The sequence below is a fragment of the Anser anser genome (genome assembly GCF_964211835.1).
Source record: "Anser anser genome assembly, chromosome: 1".
Lineage (NCBI taxonomy): Eukaryota > Metazoa > Chordata > Aves > Anseriformes > Anatidae > Anser > Anser anser.
The window spans coordinates 58,257,654-58,279,643 of NC_139720.1; the positions used below are offsets into that span (position 1 = coordinate 58,257,654).

The following is a 21,990-nucleotide window of genomic DNA, read 5'->3' on the forward strand; positions in this document are numbered from 1 at the left end:
TTTGGAATTCCTTGGGGGAAGTGAACATGGATTTTTCTGTTGTAGTGACACTGCCTTTTCCATATTCATTTCTCACAGTCCTGATGAGGCAGATATGTCTATGCTTCTTAATAATTAATTGGCCAGAATCAATGGCCAATTAATTAATTAAGATGCTTTAAGCATCTTCAATAACAAAATGCAAAGTCAGACTGTGGTCTCAAACACATTAAAACTCTAGCTTCTAAAGACAGGCCATTATAAACTTCCCCACATGACTTACCTTCTTCGTATGTGGACAATTTTGCCTGAAGGTAACTTGAATAAAAATAAAATAAATAATTTAGCCTAAGCATCATCTCCCCTATCCTGCCGTCACTTAATAAAAGTGAAGAGTAATTGTATAACACCAGCTAACATAAGTAAAATTTCAAAAGGTCTGCACACTAACCCAGGAAACAAGATTTTCATCAGGTACCTAAAGGTGGAGATAGGCTCCTGCTTTGTTTCTGAAAACCCCACCAGGACCTTGGCTGAATGCTTAAGAGCCTGAACACTTTTTAAACCTGGTCTGGAACACTGTTCCTCCCCCAGTTCTTGCAGATTTCTAGTTCATTCCTGTAGTTACTTTATGGCTCAAATGCTCACTAAGCCCAAACTAGTGAATTTACTCACCAGGTAAATATAGAAGGTCTGAGAATTTTGCCACTTGCTCACCTAAGGAAAAACAATTTTTCCATTTCCAGTATTCCAGTGGTGATACGTTTGTTACAAGGTACAGTAAAGAAAATAGTGTCTTACCTGCCTCCTTGAATACCATGGTTTGGATGAGCACCAGTAGCAGGACTTAAACCAAACAATATAAAGTCATCAGTCCAGATGTAGCTTTGAGCAGTTTGCAGCTGAAAGCATAGGTGTAGGACTACTCGTTTGCTGCCAGTTATATAGATTCTCAAGTCCTTTGTTAGATAAAAGCATACATTGTCACATTTAGGATTTTTTTGAACCTTTACAGCTTGTGGAAGCTTCTGTATTTAAGTAAATTTAAATGGTATCTATTCAATTTCAAGAACTTTATTTGAGTGTGAAATTCCCTCATATATCTTGCACAACTGTACAAATAACACTTATGTCCATCTTAGGCATAAACATTGTTATTATCACACTGGGTGCTATCAAAGATTTTATTTACAAAACAATTACTAAAATGTCTGATGTCATATTTCCATTTATTTATTTCTTACCCATAGGGTAATAGGTCCACCATAGTTGCTTGGTGCATTTTATAATACAGAAGAAAAAGCTATGTTAATAAAATCTAACAAAAACTCACAAATAGCTACAAATCTGACAGAAAATGTCTAAGAAAAATTCTCTCCAAAATACAATACATTTTTCCACACATACACAGTACAGAATAAGTTCAAAGGCACAGCTTTGAATTTTGCTTTTGTAGAAGTGTATAGAATTATCACCACATGAAGGAATTGAGAGAACATTGTCATACCTGTCAATAGGTAATTAAATGAATAATTGTTTGCATTGTCTTTTTTTTTTTTTTTTACATAATTGCTTCATATCATCATATTTAACATATGTGGCTCTGAATCCAAAATCTTTCCAGTCCCCAAGTCCCTTCTTAACCTTGTCATTACTGACCAGAGGAGTTAGATTTTTCCGGATTGTGCAAACTTAACACAAATACATATACAATAAGGACAATAGTCAAATTAAGGCAGTGTATAATTCAATGCTACATGTCTTTTCTTCTCTTTTGTAAAGATCAAACTTACTGGATCAACAGAAAGGTGCATCAATATACAAAGTTAGGTGTAAACTGAAATCTACACAACACGTCTTTTAAGGAGCCAGATGGAGGAACTGATACGAACAAGTGGATGACATGGCAGAATGGTTTTTAAGAAATGCATTAAAAGCTTAAAAGAACAGATGCCAGAGTTTTGCTGAGAGTGGACTTCCTGTCTTTAACACAAATTATAAATAGATTCCATTCCAGTACTTTTTTTGTAAGACTCATTAACATTTGTCAATAAGAGAGGGGGGAAAATGGCTCACTGACATTGACATCACACAGGGTTGGCCCACATGCCCAAATTAAAAAAGGCACAGATTGGCCTAAAAAGTTGTCTAGAATAGCACATCAATCTTTTTCGGCTACAGGAATGTTCAGTCATACTGGTCTGCGATCTGCCCACGTTATGAACTACATTTATCTGCCCAGGATCTTTTCCATCTTCCCCTCCCTTCAGGAACATCCATGTAAAGTCCCGCATAACATCAAGTTTTTATAACTTTTTTAAGTATATGGGCTTAACTGATACCAGTCATTCTCATTTAGCCCAACCTGTGGTGGCTTCCCCATTGATGTAGGCAAAGCCGGGAAAGTGTTGCATGTGCTCATATTCAGAATTTCTGCGCGTAGTCAAGGGGGTATACATGTCACTAGAATTTCCGTATCTCGTGGAGTGCATGGATGGGCTCGTGTAGCAGGAGTTCGCGGCCGGCACCTCTGGCCAGCGAGGAGTCACTGGTGTGGGATGCAGCCTCGGAGTACTGCTCATCAAACAGGGCTCCATCCTTGATGTTGGGCTGTTGAAAGGGTACTACAATAAAAGAGAAAAACAAATTAAGGAATTATTTACCATATACTGAATTGTAAAGTAAGGGCTGGTGGTATCACATGTCCTTGTTTCATATAAACAAAATCAGATGAGTGAACAGCCTTCCAAACCCTAGGTAACGTATTGAAGGTGGAGTATCAGATAACCAGTGCCTGCAGTCTAATCAAAGCGTCAGGGGGAGTCCTGCAAAGGAGTCATGACATTTAAATATCAAATGAACTTATCAAAGAGCTAGCTACTGGCAGGTATATACGGCAGCAGAAAAATAAATTGAATTTGTCTAATCTTTTTCTCACAGCTTATACTGGGAATCTTACTATTCAGTAAAAAATAGAGCATAAAATATTCCGACTCCTGCTCACTCAGCTAGGTTTTGAGGGAGGAGAGCAAAAGGATCTTTATTACTGGAAAGGTGCCTTCCCTTTTAAATGTTCACAAGCCATCCTGCCAGTTTCTGCAGAAAAATTCTATGGTCTGGCCTCAGAGTGGGCAGCTAATTGGAGAACTTATAAGAAGAGTCAGGCAGAAGAAGAATCACTCTATTCCCCAGCTGTTCGCAGTGACTGTTGGAAACTAGATGCCAAGTAACTTTGACAACGGCCTCCCACTAAGGAGAAGATGTGCTGAGGATAGGACAGGCAGGAAAACAGAGAACAGCATTTGTCCCATTGTAGCCACAAGCTGCCCAGCCACAGGAAGTAAACCGTGCTAATGAGTATTTGCTTACCATGTATTTATTTATTTATCGCCTGTCTTGCAGGAATAGATCATCTGTGTGTTCTGCTTAAGAAACAGCTTTCCTTGGTTTGCCCTCATATCATCCATCTGCACCTCAGATGGTGAGGATCCCTATTCCCCTCGACCTGCTGCATATCTTCACATCTACATTTTACACCTTTTTGGCAAGATGGTTTCTAGCCACCACAGATGGTCACCGTGAGCATGGCAGAACTGGGGTAAATGGATCCATACACACAGGGGTGCATCTTTTATAAGAAAAATGCCATAATTTTAAATTTCATTATCTTGGGTTGTTTGCAACTGTGATATTTCCTTAACTAGAAGCTGTCTCCGGAGTAGGATGGCCACCTCTCCTGGATCTGCCCCTTACAAACCTTGCAAGCTGCATGCCAGAACTTTGTTCAGCTGAGGACGGTAAAAACCCTGCTCCATATTTTGGGGGGAGCATGGAGAGAAGAGCTGCTGTAGTTGTAGTTGTTCACAGGAGGGAGATGGTGGTGATTCCCAAGGGGCCTCATTACATTACTCCACTGCCGGATGGGGTGGCTTTAATGGGTTGCATAAGCGGGTCCCCAAGGCGATTACTGCAATGTCTCCATGAGGAGTTTCTGCTGACACCCTTCAGACCACAACCAGGAAGGCAGCCCTGCCTTGGAAAACATTTTTGAACAGTTCACAAGCCTCAGGCAGCTCAAAAGCCACATGCTGGCCACTCCTAATTAGAGAGGAGAAAGAGAAGGCTATTTTTGACCAGTACATTGTAGTTAGTGATTTAGCATATTCCACCATGTCCTGCGGAGACAGGCCAGTTAGCAGATGTGAGGGAAGAGATCAAAGTTGTACCATGCATTATTTAGCATATACTCCTCATCTGCACAGAGACTGTGGATTTACCTACGCAATCAGCTGCTGAAAAAGGCTGGTAAATGGCAGCACCATACCGAAATGTCAGCACTACAGCGGGGACCGCTAACCCAGCTATCAGAATAAGCTGTGTTGGCAACGCTGGACACGTGTCTGTACAAGATCATCTAAGTTCCACCCAGTAAACTTCCAACCTCTCAGCCCAGTGAGAGGCTTTTCAGTAGGAAAACTCTGCAGAGCTTCGGCACCGACCACGGAAGGGTTTATGTTCCCTTCTAGAAGAATCAGTTATCAGACTAGTTGGCTTTCCAGAAGCTTTTGCTGAAGATAAGAGCTGTTGGTACCCAGCAACCACGAAACTCGAACTTTGAGGTTTTATATGAGGTGATCTGAATTTAGGATCGTGGTTTTCTCCATTAACTCATTAATTAAGGACAGGACACCCTGTCAAGAAACAACCAACTTGCAAGTATTCTAAGCAAACATAAGAGGTTCCAGAAAAAGTTGAGTATTTTTCATATTTGAACTTCCAGAAGACTAGTTAATAGAATGCAGCTTTCCTGGTGTGCACAGGCAATACACTGAAGACATTTTCAGTCTCATGCCTGCTGACTACCTTCACCTGAACATCTTGGAGAACAAAACTCCTGCTCTAATGGATTCAGAAAAAAGTTGTCATGTGCTTTGCTATAGCTTCAGAGTGGAATTAATCTCACCTAACTTTAGTTGTCAAAAAGTCAGGCATCTAATAAAAGAGAATTATCTGTGCTCTTTCTGCAGCCATGAGAAGAATTAATCAAACCTCAGATCATCAAACCTAAGTATTTAGGACAGAACATGAGTGATCCTCAGAAGGTGGCTCTTTCCTTCATACTGCTGCCCATTGGTTAAGTTTACTCAGGTTAAATAAAGGTCCCTTTTCCATAGTTGTCAAATCCATGGCTGATCTCAGATGTTGCAGAAATGTTCCACTGTGTACAAAATGTTTTGAGATGGTAGGAGCCAGGACCAGAATGTATCATTGGGAAAAAAAAACAACCAAACAAACAAACAAGAAACACATCACACAAACAATGCATTTTAAACTGACCCTTTTCTGTATGTCATCTGTGGAGCTGCAAGATGCGGACCAAGCTAGAAACATACTGCTTTGACTTTAGTAGTGTTTTACTTGATAACAATTATCATGGCAGTTATCTTTGCCTTTACTACCCGTTGATCTATACCTTAAATCACTGTAGATTCCTGTATTAATTAATATACTTAGAAATACATTAATCTAGACTTTTGCTATAATATACCAATGATTCTCTCGTCTCTTTCCAATGCAGTATTTGATCTGCTCTGTTGTTAAGCATAACAGAATGTTTCGCTATCCTGACCTGGCGCAATTTTCCCTTGAGGTCGTGACTTAGGGCAATTACTTGCCTTCATATATCTTACACATGGCAAGAGAAAGCCCGAGCTTCAGCCATGATAATTTGCTACATTATAATTTGCAGACTGCAAAAACATCATATATGAGCAAAAGAAACAAACTGATCTTAGGGAATATTGTGCTGGATCTCCTGGTTGTGCATGGCATTATGTGGGAAAGCCACATAATATCTTCTAGGCAGGTTGGCCGCACAAAAACAGTGCCATTTTGGGATTGAAACCTTGGCTCCCAAAATGAACTTCAGGATGCACTGAAAGGAAAGATAATCCCCTTCCTATTTGCAGTCAAGAGGCCACGCTAAGGCTTCTAAGAAGGCAGAGCTAATGGCTATGCATAAGGGGACAGGATACAGTGTGCTGCTTTTCCCCCACATCAAGTGCACCCGATGCAGCTGTGTTTATGAATGTGTCATGAATGTAAAAAGAGTAATTGCTTGAAAATAACATGGACTCTAAATATCTAGTATTTTACAATAAATTCTGTTATGACTGAATGCAAGATGGAAAGTTTTGTAACGGTAGGTCAGCTAATCGCAAATGAGTCAGTGACTTCTTTTTCCCTACAGTGAAGAGACTATTGAAAGACAATATTTTTAAAGTACTCATTGGCCCCTGCCTGACTATTAACTCACCCAATGAAGCATCTATTCAGCCTTGTTGGAGTGTCCAAAGCATCGCCATCTGGGCGGATGCCTGCCCATGCTGCCTGAATCACCTTTCACACTCTACATCCGGTTTAATGAAGAGTGCTTAAGCATGCTGAACTCAAAACACTGGGGCCTAGTGATCTTTGCCAGATATAAAAGCGACATTTGTTGGAGGGCTCTTGACAGGAAATTACCATTTTCTGGGTTAACTCACACTTGTTGCTACTGCTGCCGTTAGACCTAGACAAGAAGCTCTTTAAGTCTGGGAGACTTTAAGCAGATTATTGTTAAACCCCAAAAATGTAAAATTAATTCAATTTCTTTTATTATTATTTTAGAAAATACTACATTAAATATGCCCTACCAAGAAGTGAAGATTGAATTCCTGCAGTGTGAGGATGGCAAATAATCTCCTTATTCTTACCCTCAGCTCCCTGACTGATTATGCAGGGAGGTGAAAGGTGTCTCTGTCCAAACAGCAAAATATTTTCCTTATGAATGTGCCTCTGACTTTACAGTGCATTAGCTCATGCTGCTGCAGAATGCTGTGAGTTACTATTTGGTGTTAGCCACTACTTTAAGATTTACAAATAACTCACACCAGAAATTAGAGCAATTGTGAAGAACTGGCTATAAAGTAACTTTATAAAAATACACTCAAAATCTTAAATAGTGTCAAAATTGGAACTATTGATTGATTTCATCTTTATAACCCTTTATTTGAACCTTTTCTGCACATAATGAAGCTTATTAAAAGTCTAATTAAATAGATTGGGTGAAATTTTCAAGTCACTCTAAGTGACCTTGGTACTTTGGGAGTGGCATTTGGAGCCTTATGAAAATCCTATTTGTAATTATTTAAAAAGAAGACATCTGTTTCCTGTTGCATTCAATACATAATTACTTGAACTACATTTTAATAACTCAAGTTTGTTATGAAGCCATACAGTTAGGAACAATAATTCCTGTTGCATGGGTGGGATTTGGACGGATTTTTTTTCTTTCTGTCATTACTAGCTGTTAGATGACAGAATGGTTATTGGGAAGGGTTTGTTATTCTTACTGCACTGGTATAGTCATAAGCTTATACTGTATATGGTCTGGGTGGACAAGAACTTTTCCCCTTCATTCCTTCTCTTACGTATGGAGTAGGTGGGACAGAACAACATGAATGGGTGCTAAAGCACTGGTTCTGACTGGGAGATTTCTTCAGCTACTCCACTGGAAGGGAAAGAAGTTAATGCTTACTTCCAGAACTGCCCCTCATGTAAATCCTGCTGTAGAGGCTTATGGAGGTGAAGACGTGGTTGGGTAGAACTGTGGCATGCAACACTGCCCAGAAAAAACAAGTAGTGCTGCAACTCACAGGGCATTTCAAGGAAGCTGGGTGAGACCACTGTGGTCCTCAGAGCAGTTTAGGATAGGCAGTGTACAAACACTGCTGAAAGCTCCTTAAACTATGGCCCCGATGCTGTGCCTCTGAGAGGTGCAGACCCAACCTACCGCTTGACAGCAGGTTGTACTACTGCAACATTTTTCAGACTGTTTTGTACAGATCATGTAAGTAAACTATGGATTGCAGAAGGTTCATGGTTGTTTCTCAGTGAGGGGGATGCAAGAGAAGGTTAGCCTCTTTTTCTGAGGAAAAGAATCTTATGAGGTAGCCCTGTGAATTTTTCCTATTTCTGTCCGGCAACTTTAGAAACAGGCAATTTCAGCTAAATTTGATAGTTCTTTCAGGGGAGGAAGGAAGTTGCAGGGAGTATGAAATAAATCAGGGATTAGCTTCTGGAAACTGCTTCCACTGTTTGTATTGCCCAGTAATTAAAGGGACTGAATCAGGCTTTGAGTTGTATTGTGGCTGACACAGTTATACATATGTCATAAAACCTCTGACCCAGAGTGCTTATAATTTTAGGGTTAAGCTCTCACCCTAAGGACATATAAAACATGCACAGTCTGCACAATGGTGCATCTAGATTACTCTTCTCCCAGGAAACAGTAGGAGACATCACCCAGGGAGAGCACACCAGCTTGGCCAAGCTCTTCTCAATTCCAGCATCACAGTTGCATGATTATGGATATGCATCCCTAATCTCTGTTGCCCGTTAACTTGTATAATCATTTTTTGCTCTTCATTATATTGTCTGTCTCTACACCCTGCTCTAGCAGCAGAATCCAGAAGTTCACTATCCACCGTGTTAAAATATACATACTTTTTCTGTTGTATACCCATCTCCACTAATTTCAGTGAGTGCTGGTGGCTTCAGTAGTTCATCTGCAGTTTGCCTCCCAGACCAGCCCCGCTCTGGAGATTCATGCCTGCTGCAACCCTGTAACTGGCTCGGATCGATATCTTTTCCTTCCCAAACACATGCAAAAGCACGTATCATCCCCAGGGGAAGTTGTTTCCCTCTTCATTTTGCTACCATGATGAAGTATGAAATCACGTTTTGCGCAGCCACGTACACAGGGGAAAATGGCAAAAGAGAGGCGTGCCTTTAAGAGAAGAGACAAGTGAGACATGACTGGAAGCGTAAGTCAAGTGGCTTCTCTGAAATTAAACCTCAAGGGGTGAGAATCCAAATGTCGCTATTAACCATCTCAGTGTGCTACCTCATAGACCAATGTCACTTTGGCTGTGCAGTTTTCTTTTGCATTACTTTATCCTTACTTTTCTTGCATTGAAACATTCACAGAGAAGAGCTTAGTTTTTGTTTCTTTCTTACCAGCCAAGTATGTGAGACTTTAAAAAAAAATAAATATATTATTTTAATTGTCCGTAAATCTCTTTGTTTCTTGTCTAGGAGAATTTTAGCAGCATATAGGTCAATTCAGTGGTATTGCACAGAGGGGGGAGCCTCTCATAAAAATGCATCATCTCACATTGTATCTCATGAAATACTCCCCATGCAGAGACAGGAATCTGTAATAAATTAACATTTTATTACAGAATCACAGAATGGTTGAGGTCAGAAGTGACCTCTGGAGGCCACCTGGTCCAACCCCCCTGCTCAAGCAGGGTCACCCAAAGCTGGTTGCCCAGGACCACGTCCAGGCAGCTTTTGAAGATCTCCAAGGAGGAAGACTCCACAGCCTCTCTGGGCAGCCTGGGCCAGCGCTCAGTCACCTGCACAGTAATTCTTTAGCAGGAAGCACAGTGTTTCCTGATGTTTAGATACAACCTCCGGTGTTCCAGTTTGCACCCACTGCCTCTTGTCCTGGCACTGGGCACCACCCAGAAGAGCCTGGCTCCATCCTCTCTGCACCCTCCCTTCAAGTATTTGCACACATGAATGAGACCCCCTGAGCCTTCTCTTCTCCAGGCTGACCAGTCCAAGCTCTCTGTGCCTGTCCTCACAGCAGAGGTGCTCCTGTCCCTTGATCATCTTCCTGGCCCTGCGTTGGGCTCTTTCTAGTATGTCCATGTCTCTCTTCTACTGGGGGGCTGGACCCAGCACTCCAGGTGCAGCCTCACTGATGCTGACGAGAGGGGAAGAATCACTACACTTGACCCGCTGGTGATACTTTGCCTAATGCAGCCAAGAATACCATTAGCCTTCTTAGTGGCACAGGCACATCGCTGACTCATGTTCAAGTGGGTGCCCACCACATCCTTTTCTGCAAAGCTGCTTTCCAGACAGGTAACCCCTGCCATGTACTGGTGCCTGGGGTTGTTCCTCTCAACCTTATGCTTTATGCCTTGTTATAAACCCACTCTGACAAAACAACACAGCAGCACAAGCACTTGTTGATACAAATGTGCTACTCCGAGTCCCAGAAGTTGTTTAGCACCTCTTGAGAACTGAGCGCCAGCTCGGGAACAGCTGACATTGGCTATGCTCCTGAGTGCAACAGGAGATGGCTTTTGAAAACAGAAAACAAGTGCTTGACTTCAAGGTGGGGACTGCATCTCAAACAACTTAAAGGAAACACTGCTGTGCCATTTCTGTGGCTCCCTGTTAAGTACCTCCATCTGAGATATTCCATTTGGAGGCGGTTACTCCATCTTGGCAAAGGAAGAAAAAGTAAAAGGCTAAGAATGGCCTGTGTGTAGTATGGGATCTAGGAGTGCTTCCCAGGTCCATATGGCTGATGGTGTGGCTTCCTGGCTGAGTCCCTCCTACTTTCTCTGAGATCACGTTTGCACAGAAAGGCTGGAGAGGAGCTGCAGGTTGAGAGAACAGGACGTCCATGTGCCCCTCAGAGTACACCTTCCTTGCAGTGCACATGCAGTCCTTAGATAATTGCTGAGTGTAGAGCATCTGTCATGAGAGAATCTATGCAGATGATAACCCTTAAGTCTGGTAAAGAAATTGAGGAAGGAGGTGGGAGGAATAGTGAAGATCTACAATGTCTTGAATGGTGAGAGTAAACAAATAGGTAATGAGTACTCCCTATTCCTCATCACCCTCCTCCCCCAAAATAGGCCATCCAATGCAATTATGAGATAGCAGGTTTAAAATCAACAAGAGAATACATGCTTCAAGCAAACCATTCTTAAGGAGTACAAAAAAGCTCAAAGAGAGTAATGGAGAGTGAATTGCTAGAAAATACAACAGCCCAGCTGCTGCTTCCTACTCAGGGCATCCCTAGGTCAGCTCTTACCAAGCACAGTGTGGCTGTGCTGGTGAAAGGACCATGCTCTACCTACCCTATTATTAATACTTTTACTCCACACATTCACTTCGGGCCATTGCAGGAGATAGGACCTGGATAAATGGACCTACAATATGATACACCATAGCCATGCATTATACTTCTTACACATACCATATGCTTGCTGTATATTGCACTGCATGAACAGCGATGCACATTCGTATGACATGCATCTTTATGTGTTACCAGATACATTAAAATATTAAAACATATGCTGCTGCAGATTTCTCTAACTACTCTTCCTACTAAGAGTGTTACCCTTGTGATTTACACAGAAAAATGACTGCAGCGTGAATTACTTTGTGTCTAAGGAAGAGGTGGAATGCTATTAATTGAAACATTTATGGATAGCCTGAAAGAGGATCAAGACCTGTTCAGCCAGGGTGAAATCTGCAGACAAAAGCTGTGATCAAAAGCCAGCCAAATGCAGATTGTGCAGGCAGATTAGACGGTGACAATGTGAAGGGGTTACCTTTGAAGGGTGTACCTCTCTGCTACACTTGACAGAAGTTGCTAGGAACACTCAGAAGTTTTTAGACAGAGTTGTTGTCTATTTTCTGCCCTGGCATCTGGTTCACCTAAAACTAGAGTCAGAAAACTTACAAAACTGATTTTTAGTCAGTATGGATCTGTTTCTGTAAATGCATTACACACCCTCCTAAATGATGATAGAATTAGCATTATATGATTGTATGTACTTCAGCACTGTTGGTTAGAGAACTAGGTAGTACCAAATCAATCTGTAGATAATTTTATTTATTTTTTTTTATTTGTGTGCCAGGCTCTTGGCCAGTAAGCCAAATCAAGAAATGAGCAATCAAGCCCGGAGTTACAAGGAAGCAACTGTTCTGAGAAATATTCACAGATGCTGATGAAAGAAAAAAAAATATTCGGATTAAGACCAAGGTTTGAACAGACTGTCCCTGTCAACAAAAAAGACTCTTAGCCATAAGTGGGAATTAGTCAGCCTGTATCACCAGAAGGAGACTGTTTTAGGCTCCTGCTGGGTTAGTAGCTGCAGAAATTACTTCATCAGAACATTTACTCCGCTATAAAGTTTTTTACAACCCATCTCCTCCACTGTTTTGCCTTCTTGTCCACCTGGAAGTCATTGATCTTTCTGAAACTATGGGCTACTTATCAAAATCTCCATTTAGCCTAAAGTAACAAGACACATCACATTGCTCTGTGAGCCAACCTAAGCTCCAAGACTTTCTCAGAGGTGAGAAATAACAACATCCTCATGGGCTTTCACTAGTCAATTATGGGACAGGGTGTGAGTGAGCATGATGCCCGCCACAGTTTCACTTCCTCTAAGACTAAGGGATCCAAATTATCCAGGAGCCTCTCCCTAACACGGACCTGCTACTAGTCAGGTGAGATAGGCTTGTCTTGGGACTCCTGCCTGCACTCTTCAAGAGCTGTATGTAGTATAAGAGCTACAACTGTGTGACTTCTTCACCAGCACAGCCCCACTGTAAGGATTTCAATGATAAAACCACAGCAGGCACCTAAAATTAACACAATGTAATTATCATATAAGTCTGTGTGTGAAGTTGGGATCAACATTCTACCTGTTGGCAAATACAATTTAAATGATTTCTCATTCCTTTCTTTCCCAGCTGTTCAGTCCTCCCCAATTCCACTAAATAAAGTTATTCCCTCCATCCCCTCTGCACTAATTCCACTTTTTTTTTTTTTTTGACTGATGGTCTGTAAATTGTATCTGTGAAAGGACCCATCTTAAAGCTGTACCAAAGAAACAAACAAAAAATCAGACACAACTCTTTTTCTTTAGGAATATTGCTCTGGGCTGGAAAATAGCCCTAAAATAACTGACCTGATAAAACCCGGAATATGATGCTCTCTTGCACAGAAAGAGGTTGGACTGACATGGTGTTCTTTCAGACCAAAATAGTAATTTATAGCTGCAGACTAAAAGCCACCTCTATTACATCCTGTCTGTTTAAACTCAGGCCCCTTTCTGGGACAAGGGCTCCCTCTTATTCCATGTTTGTAGAGGAGAACTTACCCCCCACACAGATTTTTTTTCTTTGAGTTAATCCCCAGACACTATCCTAAAGAGCTAAAGCTGATCCAGAGTTCTATATTTGTACTGAATGTAGATTACAACAAAGAATTCTTTTGAAGAGAGATGGTCAATGCCTCCACTTCTCGACTGATTACATTACCACAGCAATACATTGCATCTCCTCTGGTTTCAGTACAGCGGCAGCTGTTTATATATTCATTGCAAATTTGGCTCCCTGTATTTTGATTTTGCAACGTCATGAATCCTACCGCAATCCCTTACACCATATTCCGCTTAGAAAGTCCAGTAGAAAAAATGTAGTTCCCTAACATCCTGTTAAGCTTTGCAGGCAACAGTACATTATGTACTTCTGTTGGTTAAAAATAGATAAGAAAGCATTTTTCATCAGGGCAAGCACTTTACAGAAACTTCTTTAATTTCAAAAACAATGTCCGCAAGTTCCAGATTAGAATCATTTAAGATTTTTCTTAGTGTTTCAGTTTGTAGTTCCTTTCAATACGGAAAAATCACATTGATATGAGTTTGTCAGCTGCATTTTGCCATGAGATTACATCTCAGTTTACAAGCAGCATGAGAAAAAAACATGCTAAATACAGATTGAAACAATTTTGCTGTTATATGTAATCATTAAAGCATAGCTATTCTTCGTGTGTATCCAGGGCAGCTCACAGGCTATCTAGAGAGGAAGAAGTTATCTGACATCTGCACTTGTAGAGACAGCCTATTACAGAAGGAAAAACTTTTTCGTGATTTTAACGTATGTTACTATTTCTATATGGCATATTAACCAGGACATGAGTAAGCTACAAATGTATTATCTCACTTTGTTTTATTCATTTCTTGCTTAACTTGTGCTGTCTATGTCAATGTGGCAGACAGGATATACAAGAAACTCCTTCTATGGTTGATAACATTTCTAAACAGTAAAAGCCTGATTCTCCAGATTCATGGCCTTAGAGGTCATTTCAGAACTACAACTCCTGTGGATTTTCTCTGGTAAAGAATAAGGGAGTAAAGAAAATTGGTGAGCCAATATTAAGTCAAAAATGGATGCATCCTGGAAAAACAAACAAACAAACAAACAAAAACCACAAACTTGAGATAACAGGGTATGTCATGTAGTGAAAAAACAGTATATACAAACCTACCATAGGACACTGTACTTAAACATGTACTCACTGTTCCTATTGAAGATACAGCAGCTGCAACAACTAGTTAAATCCTCACATCTCATGTATTCTTTTTGATGGACCAGGTGCTACACAAATGGATGAGATGTTGTAGACTTAAATTTTCCATAAGCTAGAGAGCCATTACTAAACTGGTCCAAATGAACGCATTTGAAGATTGTCCTATACAAATGCAGTATAGGACAATCTTCCCAGCTGATGGCAAAAAGCTTTAAGAGGCCTAAACAAAGAATAACTTCTTTGAGATCACCTGGTAAACTGATGCCAAAGACCAAACTGAGATGCAGGTTTCATGTGTTCTAGTCCAAAGCACTATAAAATTCATATCTTTGCATCTGGTATGAAACTGTTTCAGTCCAGTGCCTAAAGTCAAGCATGGTGGTTCCTAATATACTTGCATACATTTCCAGTAGATAAAGCATAAGAGGCACCATGTTGTGGAATACCCCAATGTCATTACCTCCTGCCTGTATCTGTCCCTTGCAAATCTTCCAGCAGAGGCCCCAGGGCCCTCTACGCTGGGGAAGCACCAGCTGTGCGATGTGCTCAAGCCCTCGTAGAGTGGCACTGTTTTTGAACTGTTGCCAAATTCCATCATTGTTCTTAATCTGTGCAGTTTCCTACTGGCTTGGTTTTGTGAACTGAAATAGTCCTGAAATAGTTACTGACGTTACTCCTTACCATATGGTAGGAGTCTATAGCATACATTCTAAACAGTGAAATGGGGTCCCAGAGTTATTCAAACTACATGCAGAACTCACATTTTTGGCAAATTCCTAACCATACGTATTCTCAAAAGCAGGGGCACCAGAAGAATTCCCTATGGTTCCTGCATCTTCTTTCAACATAATAAAACACTTTTATTGGTTGTTAGGAATCTCCTCCTGTTCCCATCTCCTAAGAAACATACAACTAATTATATTCATCTTTGTTTCAGCTACTCCTTAACACAGAAACACGTTCATGATCCATATTGCTGGATTTTAGAGTTTAGTACTCTCCACTAGAATAGAAAGATATGAAGGTAATATTAGAAAATAAAAAAATAGGGACCAACAATGACTGGAGATTATTCGAACAGCTAACAAATTTACAAGTAAAACTTTATTTAAAATGTTATAGCAAGCATTTTCAAGAAATAAATCCAACTTACCTGTGAAGAGCTTCTGTGGTAAGCCGAGTAATGAAGTGGTCCAGAAATAGCAGTATCATGCGGTAAAGATGGATATTGACTCTGCATTGGATGGGGATGCTGGTTGCTATAGCTACCATAGTTGTAACTTCCTGTGTACCTAAAATTCATTAAAAAAACACTATTTATTATGCATAGTAACTATATTCCCGCTAATAATTCTGTAAGTTTTATCAGACATGCAGTTGTACTTTTTTTGCACAGGAGAATGATATCTTAACCTTTTTTTAAAAGATATTTCCCAGCTCAGCTGGCAAGCAGATGCGCCACTTAGTGAAACGTCGTGTTCAACACAAAAACAAATACAGGGACTCAGGATGTTTCCGTGACTAGTTGTAAATTGCAAACTCATTTTTGCACTTTCTAAGAATATTTTTCACTTTTATTATTATTTTATTGCCATGTTCTTAGTAAATTGCTATCCATGATGAGGAAGTATGGCAATATTTAACTTAACTGCACCGTGGAGTTCAGCTGTCTCCTTGCACTGCGACCAGATGTTCCTTTTTGGGGGAGGGAGAGAGATGTATTCATTTACATCTGAAGCATACAACATACAGCTTTAGCACAGCTGACTTCAGAATAGAACGGGATTTGAGGTTGGAGAACCTGCCTACTTTCTTTTTTTAATTCCAAACCTTTGTCTTAGTACAGTCAGGGGTAAAGGAGGGAGCAGTTTCCTTAGCTATAGGGTCAGTGCTTGTTGGCCACCATTATGTAGGTCATTCAGTAGCAAAAGATGAATGGACACTTTCTGCATCCTCCCCATCTCTGTGTAGGCATGTGAATGTTCAATATTAATTCAGCACAGAAGTTTAAAGACTCTTAAAATATATGCTAAATTGAAATGAAACACAAAACATAATAAACAAATAAAAAATACAGAAAACTCATTGTGAGAGAGGGAAGATGGTTATTTGTATAGATTTTACCTTTTTTTTTCTTTTTTTTTTTTTCAAAGTTCAATGTCATTTTTACACTGGGTAGGGTTTAAACTGCTTTGTTATTCCTTTGAACTTATAATGGTACTCTAGAGATACCATGTCAAGTCTTACACCAGGCAAACCAGACAGCTTCAAAATAAGACCAGAGCGCCCCGTCTAAAAACTTTTTCAGGACTTAAGATCCTATGTCCATCTTCACTGTTCAACATTTAGCTCTTACTCTTATATTGATTTGTGTTTATCTGTATATGTAAGTGGTTTCCATAATTACCTCAGACAAACCGGTGTTCACATGACATGACTTTGATAGGCTCTCTGTGGAGAGTGGGGGAGAGAGAAATGGCTATACCATGGAGTTGTAGCACACTGTGGTAGGCAGACATCTTGTGTTTTAATTCCTTCAACACAACAGACTGATAAGCACAATTTGTAACAGATGGTTTTGGCACTCACAAGCCTGACATTTCACAGAGCAGCCTTCTCTGGTTGAAGAGGAGACTTGTCTATCTTGTCCCTCCTGTAGTCCAGGAGGCCCTTGGATTCCCAGCTAAAGCCAAGTCCTGTGAAGCAGTGTCTGCACTTCATGCTCTCTCTAGTCGTCGAGGATGCTCTGTCCTAATTTGGAAGATACCAATCTATCTCCTTCATTCAAAACCTCATTTCTCGTCATTGAGGATGCTCTGTCCTAGTTTGGAAGATACCAATCTATCTCCTTCATTCAAAACCTCATTGCTTTTTGGCTAAAATGCACAGTTAATTCACTTGAGCATTGAGTTATAAACTTTCTTATTCTGGTTTTTGTCTGATACTTTTGTCCAGGATTTTCCCTCTGTCTCTATTCAGCTGCAGGAGAGAATACTGAAGGACATGAGAAGGAGATGACCATACTCCTTCAAGGCTAGTATTTTCCTGCCTATCTGAAACTGCTTGGCTGGGGAAATCTAATTCTCTCTAAGATGAAAGTGCACCTGAAAAATCCCCCCAAAATATTTCTGCCGATTACCAGGTCTTACAGTGACTTTTGAACAACATCTGCAGTCATTGAGTAATGGGGATAATAAACTGACGGGGTTTCTTAGGGGAAGTCCAGATGGGAACTGGCAGTTACTCCAGAATCTAGCAGACCTAGATATGATCCAGAAAAAAATGGTCAGTTGATCATTTGTACAGTACAGGGAATAATGCAAAGTCCTGCATCTGGGATGGCATAACTCCTGCAGTGGTACAGGTCGGGGCCATTTGGAGACAAAGCAGCTTTGCTGAAAATTGCCTGCAAGTTCTGATAGACAAAAAGTTGAATGTGTGTCACCAGTATGCTCTGGCAATGAAGAAGGCCAAGTAAATACTGGGCTGTATTATCAGGACTGTAGACAGCAAGCCTAAAAAGTGATTATTCCCCCTAGCGCTTGAGAAGCCTGAGTACTGTGTCTTGTTTGGGGCTCTCCACCGTGAAAAGGACATTGACATACTGGAGCAAGTCCAGTGGAGGCCATCAAGGCAGATAGGGGACTGGAGCACATGGTCTACAAGAAGAGAACTGTGTTTATCCAGTCTCAAGAAAAGAGGCAAGGGGATGATCTACGACTATCTAACAGGAGGGAATATAGCAACTAGAGACAGGCTCTTCTCAGAGGTGCACAGCGTGATAGGATGAAATGCAACGGACACAAGATGGAACAAGGGAAATCCCAGTTAAAGGACTTCTTTTTCCTATTAATACTATAGATCTTCCATTTACTGTCCTGATTTCCCATACGTGTGGAAAGTACCATTGTGGATTTAGAAGATCTGGCGTAAGCTAGAGTAGGTTATGAACTCTGTGTTCTTCCCCAGTTTCACAAATATACACTAGTATTGCTTCTTATAGGTCTTGTTTTAATAATGGAAAACAGATCACATAGCCCTTTCTTCATTTCTGTTAATATGTAATTGGTCTTAATCAATTTTATTATTTTTTTTAATTTTACAGGGAACAGTTTTTATCATTGAATTTACATTTTATCTTCTACAACTGGCCAGAAGTACAGATAAAACATCTGTACAAATCAGTCCAACAGTCTATATTTGTCTGTCTTGAGAGCTTGGAGGGCTTTACATTGTTCCAAGGCCTCAGTTCTTAAAATATCTTTACATTGTGGAATACCATCATATAAAGTGCTCTGATCTTTTAGGTATTCTCTTTCTATCTCAAGATGCTCTGGAGGCTATATATTTTAAATAGGATCACATTTAGTGTGCAAGACTGGTAGGAACCCCTGCAGAACTCCTGTTAGAATGCTTTCAGGTATGCTGGGTGGCCAAGAATCTGCATTTGGTGTGAAATTCACCTGCAGCAGGCATGGCTCACAGCCTGCACACTGCATATGCTCTCTGTCTGCTCCTCTACATGGGAGTGAGGTTCAGTCTTTGCGGCTATGACAGCTGCTCACTCTATTTATCTTTTCTCAAGAAACCTTGACATCTTATTGCAGACTTTGATCTTCTTTCTCTGTTTCTTTCCAGGGCAGCCAACTGAATGTTGCATACAAGGTCTCTTATTTTTTTTCCCTTCTGTTTGAATCTGTGACTGTATCTTCCAAAAGAACCGTGCAGTTTTGGGCTTCCAAACACTATGGGTGAGGCTACTGCATTTCTGTGAAGGCCTTTCTTCAGGAACATGTCTCTATTAGCATATCACATCAGACTTGAATCTTACAAAAACTAATATACCAATGTGCTGTTTTTGCTGCAGATCCAAAATAAGTATGTGTTGTAATTATTCAGAAAAATGTTAATAGTACTGCTATAAATAGAGCAAGTAATACCAGGAAATCTTTGTGGTAGCTGCCATGTACACATCGATTAACAGAGAGGTCCTATTGCTACATTTAAAAAGACAGTTCCAGGCAAGAAGGCAGATACCACCAAAATGTTTCGAAGCATCACCAATATGTTTCTACACGTAGCCCATGTAAATCCAAACTGCAAAAGAAGTCAGATTATAGAAGTCTTTGTTGCCTTTCAGAAACATTGATTCACTCACATAAAGAGTTTCCTCAAATCACCTTCCAGAGGCAAGAGATTCCATTAGTAACAATGAATAGTCATGTGTGCATATATACATGTATTTACAGATATATTCACTGCCTTACCATGGTTTGTTCTAGTTATTGCATCCTGTCAGCTCACAAACCTCCCTGCTACTCTATTTCTGACTCCATGAAGCAGTCATATTGCTGGATATCCAGGTTTTTCTGGGAAAGGCTTAACAGTAACATTCAGGCAGAAATCCAAACCTTCTCTCCTTCTAAGAGAGAAGGAGATGGAAGGTTCAACTTAATCTCTACTATCCTTCCAAAGAGTAAGCAATTTTCCACTCTGAGAAAGAACTTCTGCAAGGGTAATGAGTATGCAATGAGACTGAGGAAATCAGGAACATCTTTTGAATGTCTTGCTTCATGTCTGTGATTCTGTGATTCTGTGATGTCAGCATCTGGGCTCTTGCTAATCTTGTTATGTTCCTGAAGCCCTTATCCAGTGATGATTTTGTGATTGTTTCTCTTTAGACATGGTTATCTGTGAGTTATACATTCACTCAAATGAGACGGCACAGGAGTGCTGTGTAGTGAAAAGAGCAGAGAGACTTTTGTCTGAGTGTCTGAAGTTTGCCAAGATCAAATAATGTTAAACAAATTTCGGCTTGTAATTATTTTAATTCAGTGCCTCAAGCAGATTTTGGTGATGGAGATAAGATTAGAATACTATAGTGAAAATGTGGTTATTTTTCCAAACTTTGCACATTTTGGATTTGCAGGTCAAACAGTAGTCATAGAATCATAAAGGCTGCAAGGGCCCTCTGGAAATCATCTAGTGTAAGCCCCCTGCTCAAAGCAGGGTCTGCTAGATCAGGCTGCCAAGGATTAGGACCAGATGGGTTTTGCATATCAGCAAGGATGGACACTCCATAGCCTATCTGGGCAACTTATTCCAGTGTTTGATCACATTTACATTAAAACGAGTTGTTTGTTGTTTGCATGTTGTTGTGTTGATTTGTTTGTTTGTTTGTTTAGTTTAAACAGAATTTCTGGTATTTCAATTTATACCCATGCCTTTTGTCCTGTCACTTGGATACCACTGAGAAGAAGGTGTCTCCATTTTCCTTACATCCTTCATGACATGTTTATACACCGTGATAAGACCCTCCCTGAGCCTTCTCTTCTTGAGGCTAAACAACCCCAGCTCTCTTAGTCTCTGCTTCCCTCCTAGCTGTTCCACTTCCTTAATCATGTTACTGGCTCTTTTCTGGACTCCTTATGGCCCTGTCTTTCTTACAGAGGGGAACCCAGAACTGGATCTACTGCTCCAGATGTGGTCTCAGCTGCGCTGTGCAGAGGAAAACAATCACTTCTCCTGAGACATGGTATAGAAAGGCTGTTCTTTGGACACATCTAGCCTTTGGGATAAAACAAGGCATGGGAAAACAGAAATCAGATATAGGAAGAAATCTGCCAAAGCCTTCTCTTTTATAAAGTATTATCCAGGCCTACTGTGTTTTGAAATAGAATTTAATAAGATTATAAAACTGAGACATAATATAACCATACAGCAATAACAACAGCCAAAGAATAATGGCACCAGCATCTTTGCAATACAGACATACTACATCAAGAAACAGATTTCATTGCATTTCCTATAAAAACCAACCAACCACCACCACCACCACCACCACCACCAAAACCAAAAACAGCTAAGCTTAGGTTCATCCAAAACACACCCCGAACAAACAAGACACTGGGAAGTGACTTACCCATGTTCTTCTCGGTGGGGATAAACAGGTATCCGGTGTGTGACAGATGATGATGGTACGTGTGGACTTCTCATGCAGGGCAGCTGTTGGGTGTTTTCAGCAGGCGACCCAGCAGCTGTTGTCACAGTGTAGGTTAGTGACCACGTATAGGATTGCATAGCCCCTATAGACAAACAAGCATTAAAGAAACACAGCTAAAATAGGCTGTCATTCATAGAGGTATTATGCTTTGAGACAGCTATTGGAAAACAACCTACTAAGCACTGATAGTGGAAAGAGCATCCAGCAAAGTGAACAAAACGATCATGTCTGAGGCATAAATAAAAGCAGAAATTATCAGCTGGAGTGCACAAAGATCCAGAGGTAAGAAACATATCTTGAGTATCTCAGACTGTGAAATTTCAGTGTGGCATTATAACTCAAGGCTATCATCTCTCAGAAAAACTGGGATGGGACTTAGTAATGGAGGAACACCAATGCTAATACTTCTTAGGCATGATGCACCAACCCCTGAGGTCCCTCTCACATGGAGTGGGCTGCTGGCCTGTTTAGCTCACAGGCTGATCAGGCCCGGAGCAAAGCAGAAATTATGACCAGAACAATGAAGGACTGGAAAAAGATGGGTGTTATGCAAGAAAATTTCTTGGATCCTTTTGCAGTTTGCCTCTCTATTCCACCCAACTAGGTACCAGCTTTTGTAGTGGAAATACAGCAGTAGATCTCTAATTATAAAAAAATATATATGGATAGCAATAGTCCAGCCATTTTCTTCCTGCCAATAATGTTTCTTTCGTCTTTAGATGCGGCAGGGACTGAAATTATTTTGTATGTAGAGCATTTGTGGGAAAAGCAAAGC

The 21,990-nt window shown here is 40.5% G+C and overlaps 1 protein-coding gene across 5 annotated transcripts in view; it reads right to left on the reverse strand.

The window, feature by feature from the left end:
* Positions 1-1,194: 1,194 nt before the first annotated feature.
* Positions 1,195-21,990, reverse strand: part of RFX4 (regulatory factor X4) — a 102,721-nt gene continuing 81,925 nt past the window's right edge. For all 5 annotated transcript variants that reach the window (XM_083802557.1, XM_083802560.1, XM_083802556.1 and 2 more), the window contains 3 exons: positions 21,135-21,297; positions 15,366-15,504; positions 1,195-2,603 (listed from right to left, as the gene is read on the reverse strand). In XM_083802557.1, the coding sequence (XP_083658683.1) occupies positions 2,331-2,603; positions 15,366-15,504; positions 21,135-21,297 (575 nt within the window). In that variant the 3' untranslated portion in view covers positions 1,195-2,330. The remainder of the gene's footprint in view (positions 2,604-15,365; positions 15,505-21,134; positions 21,298-21,990) is intronic.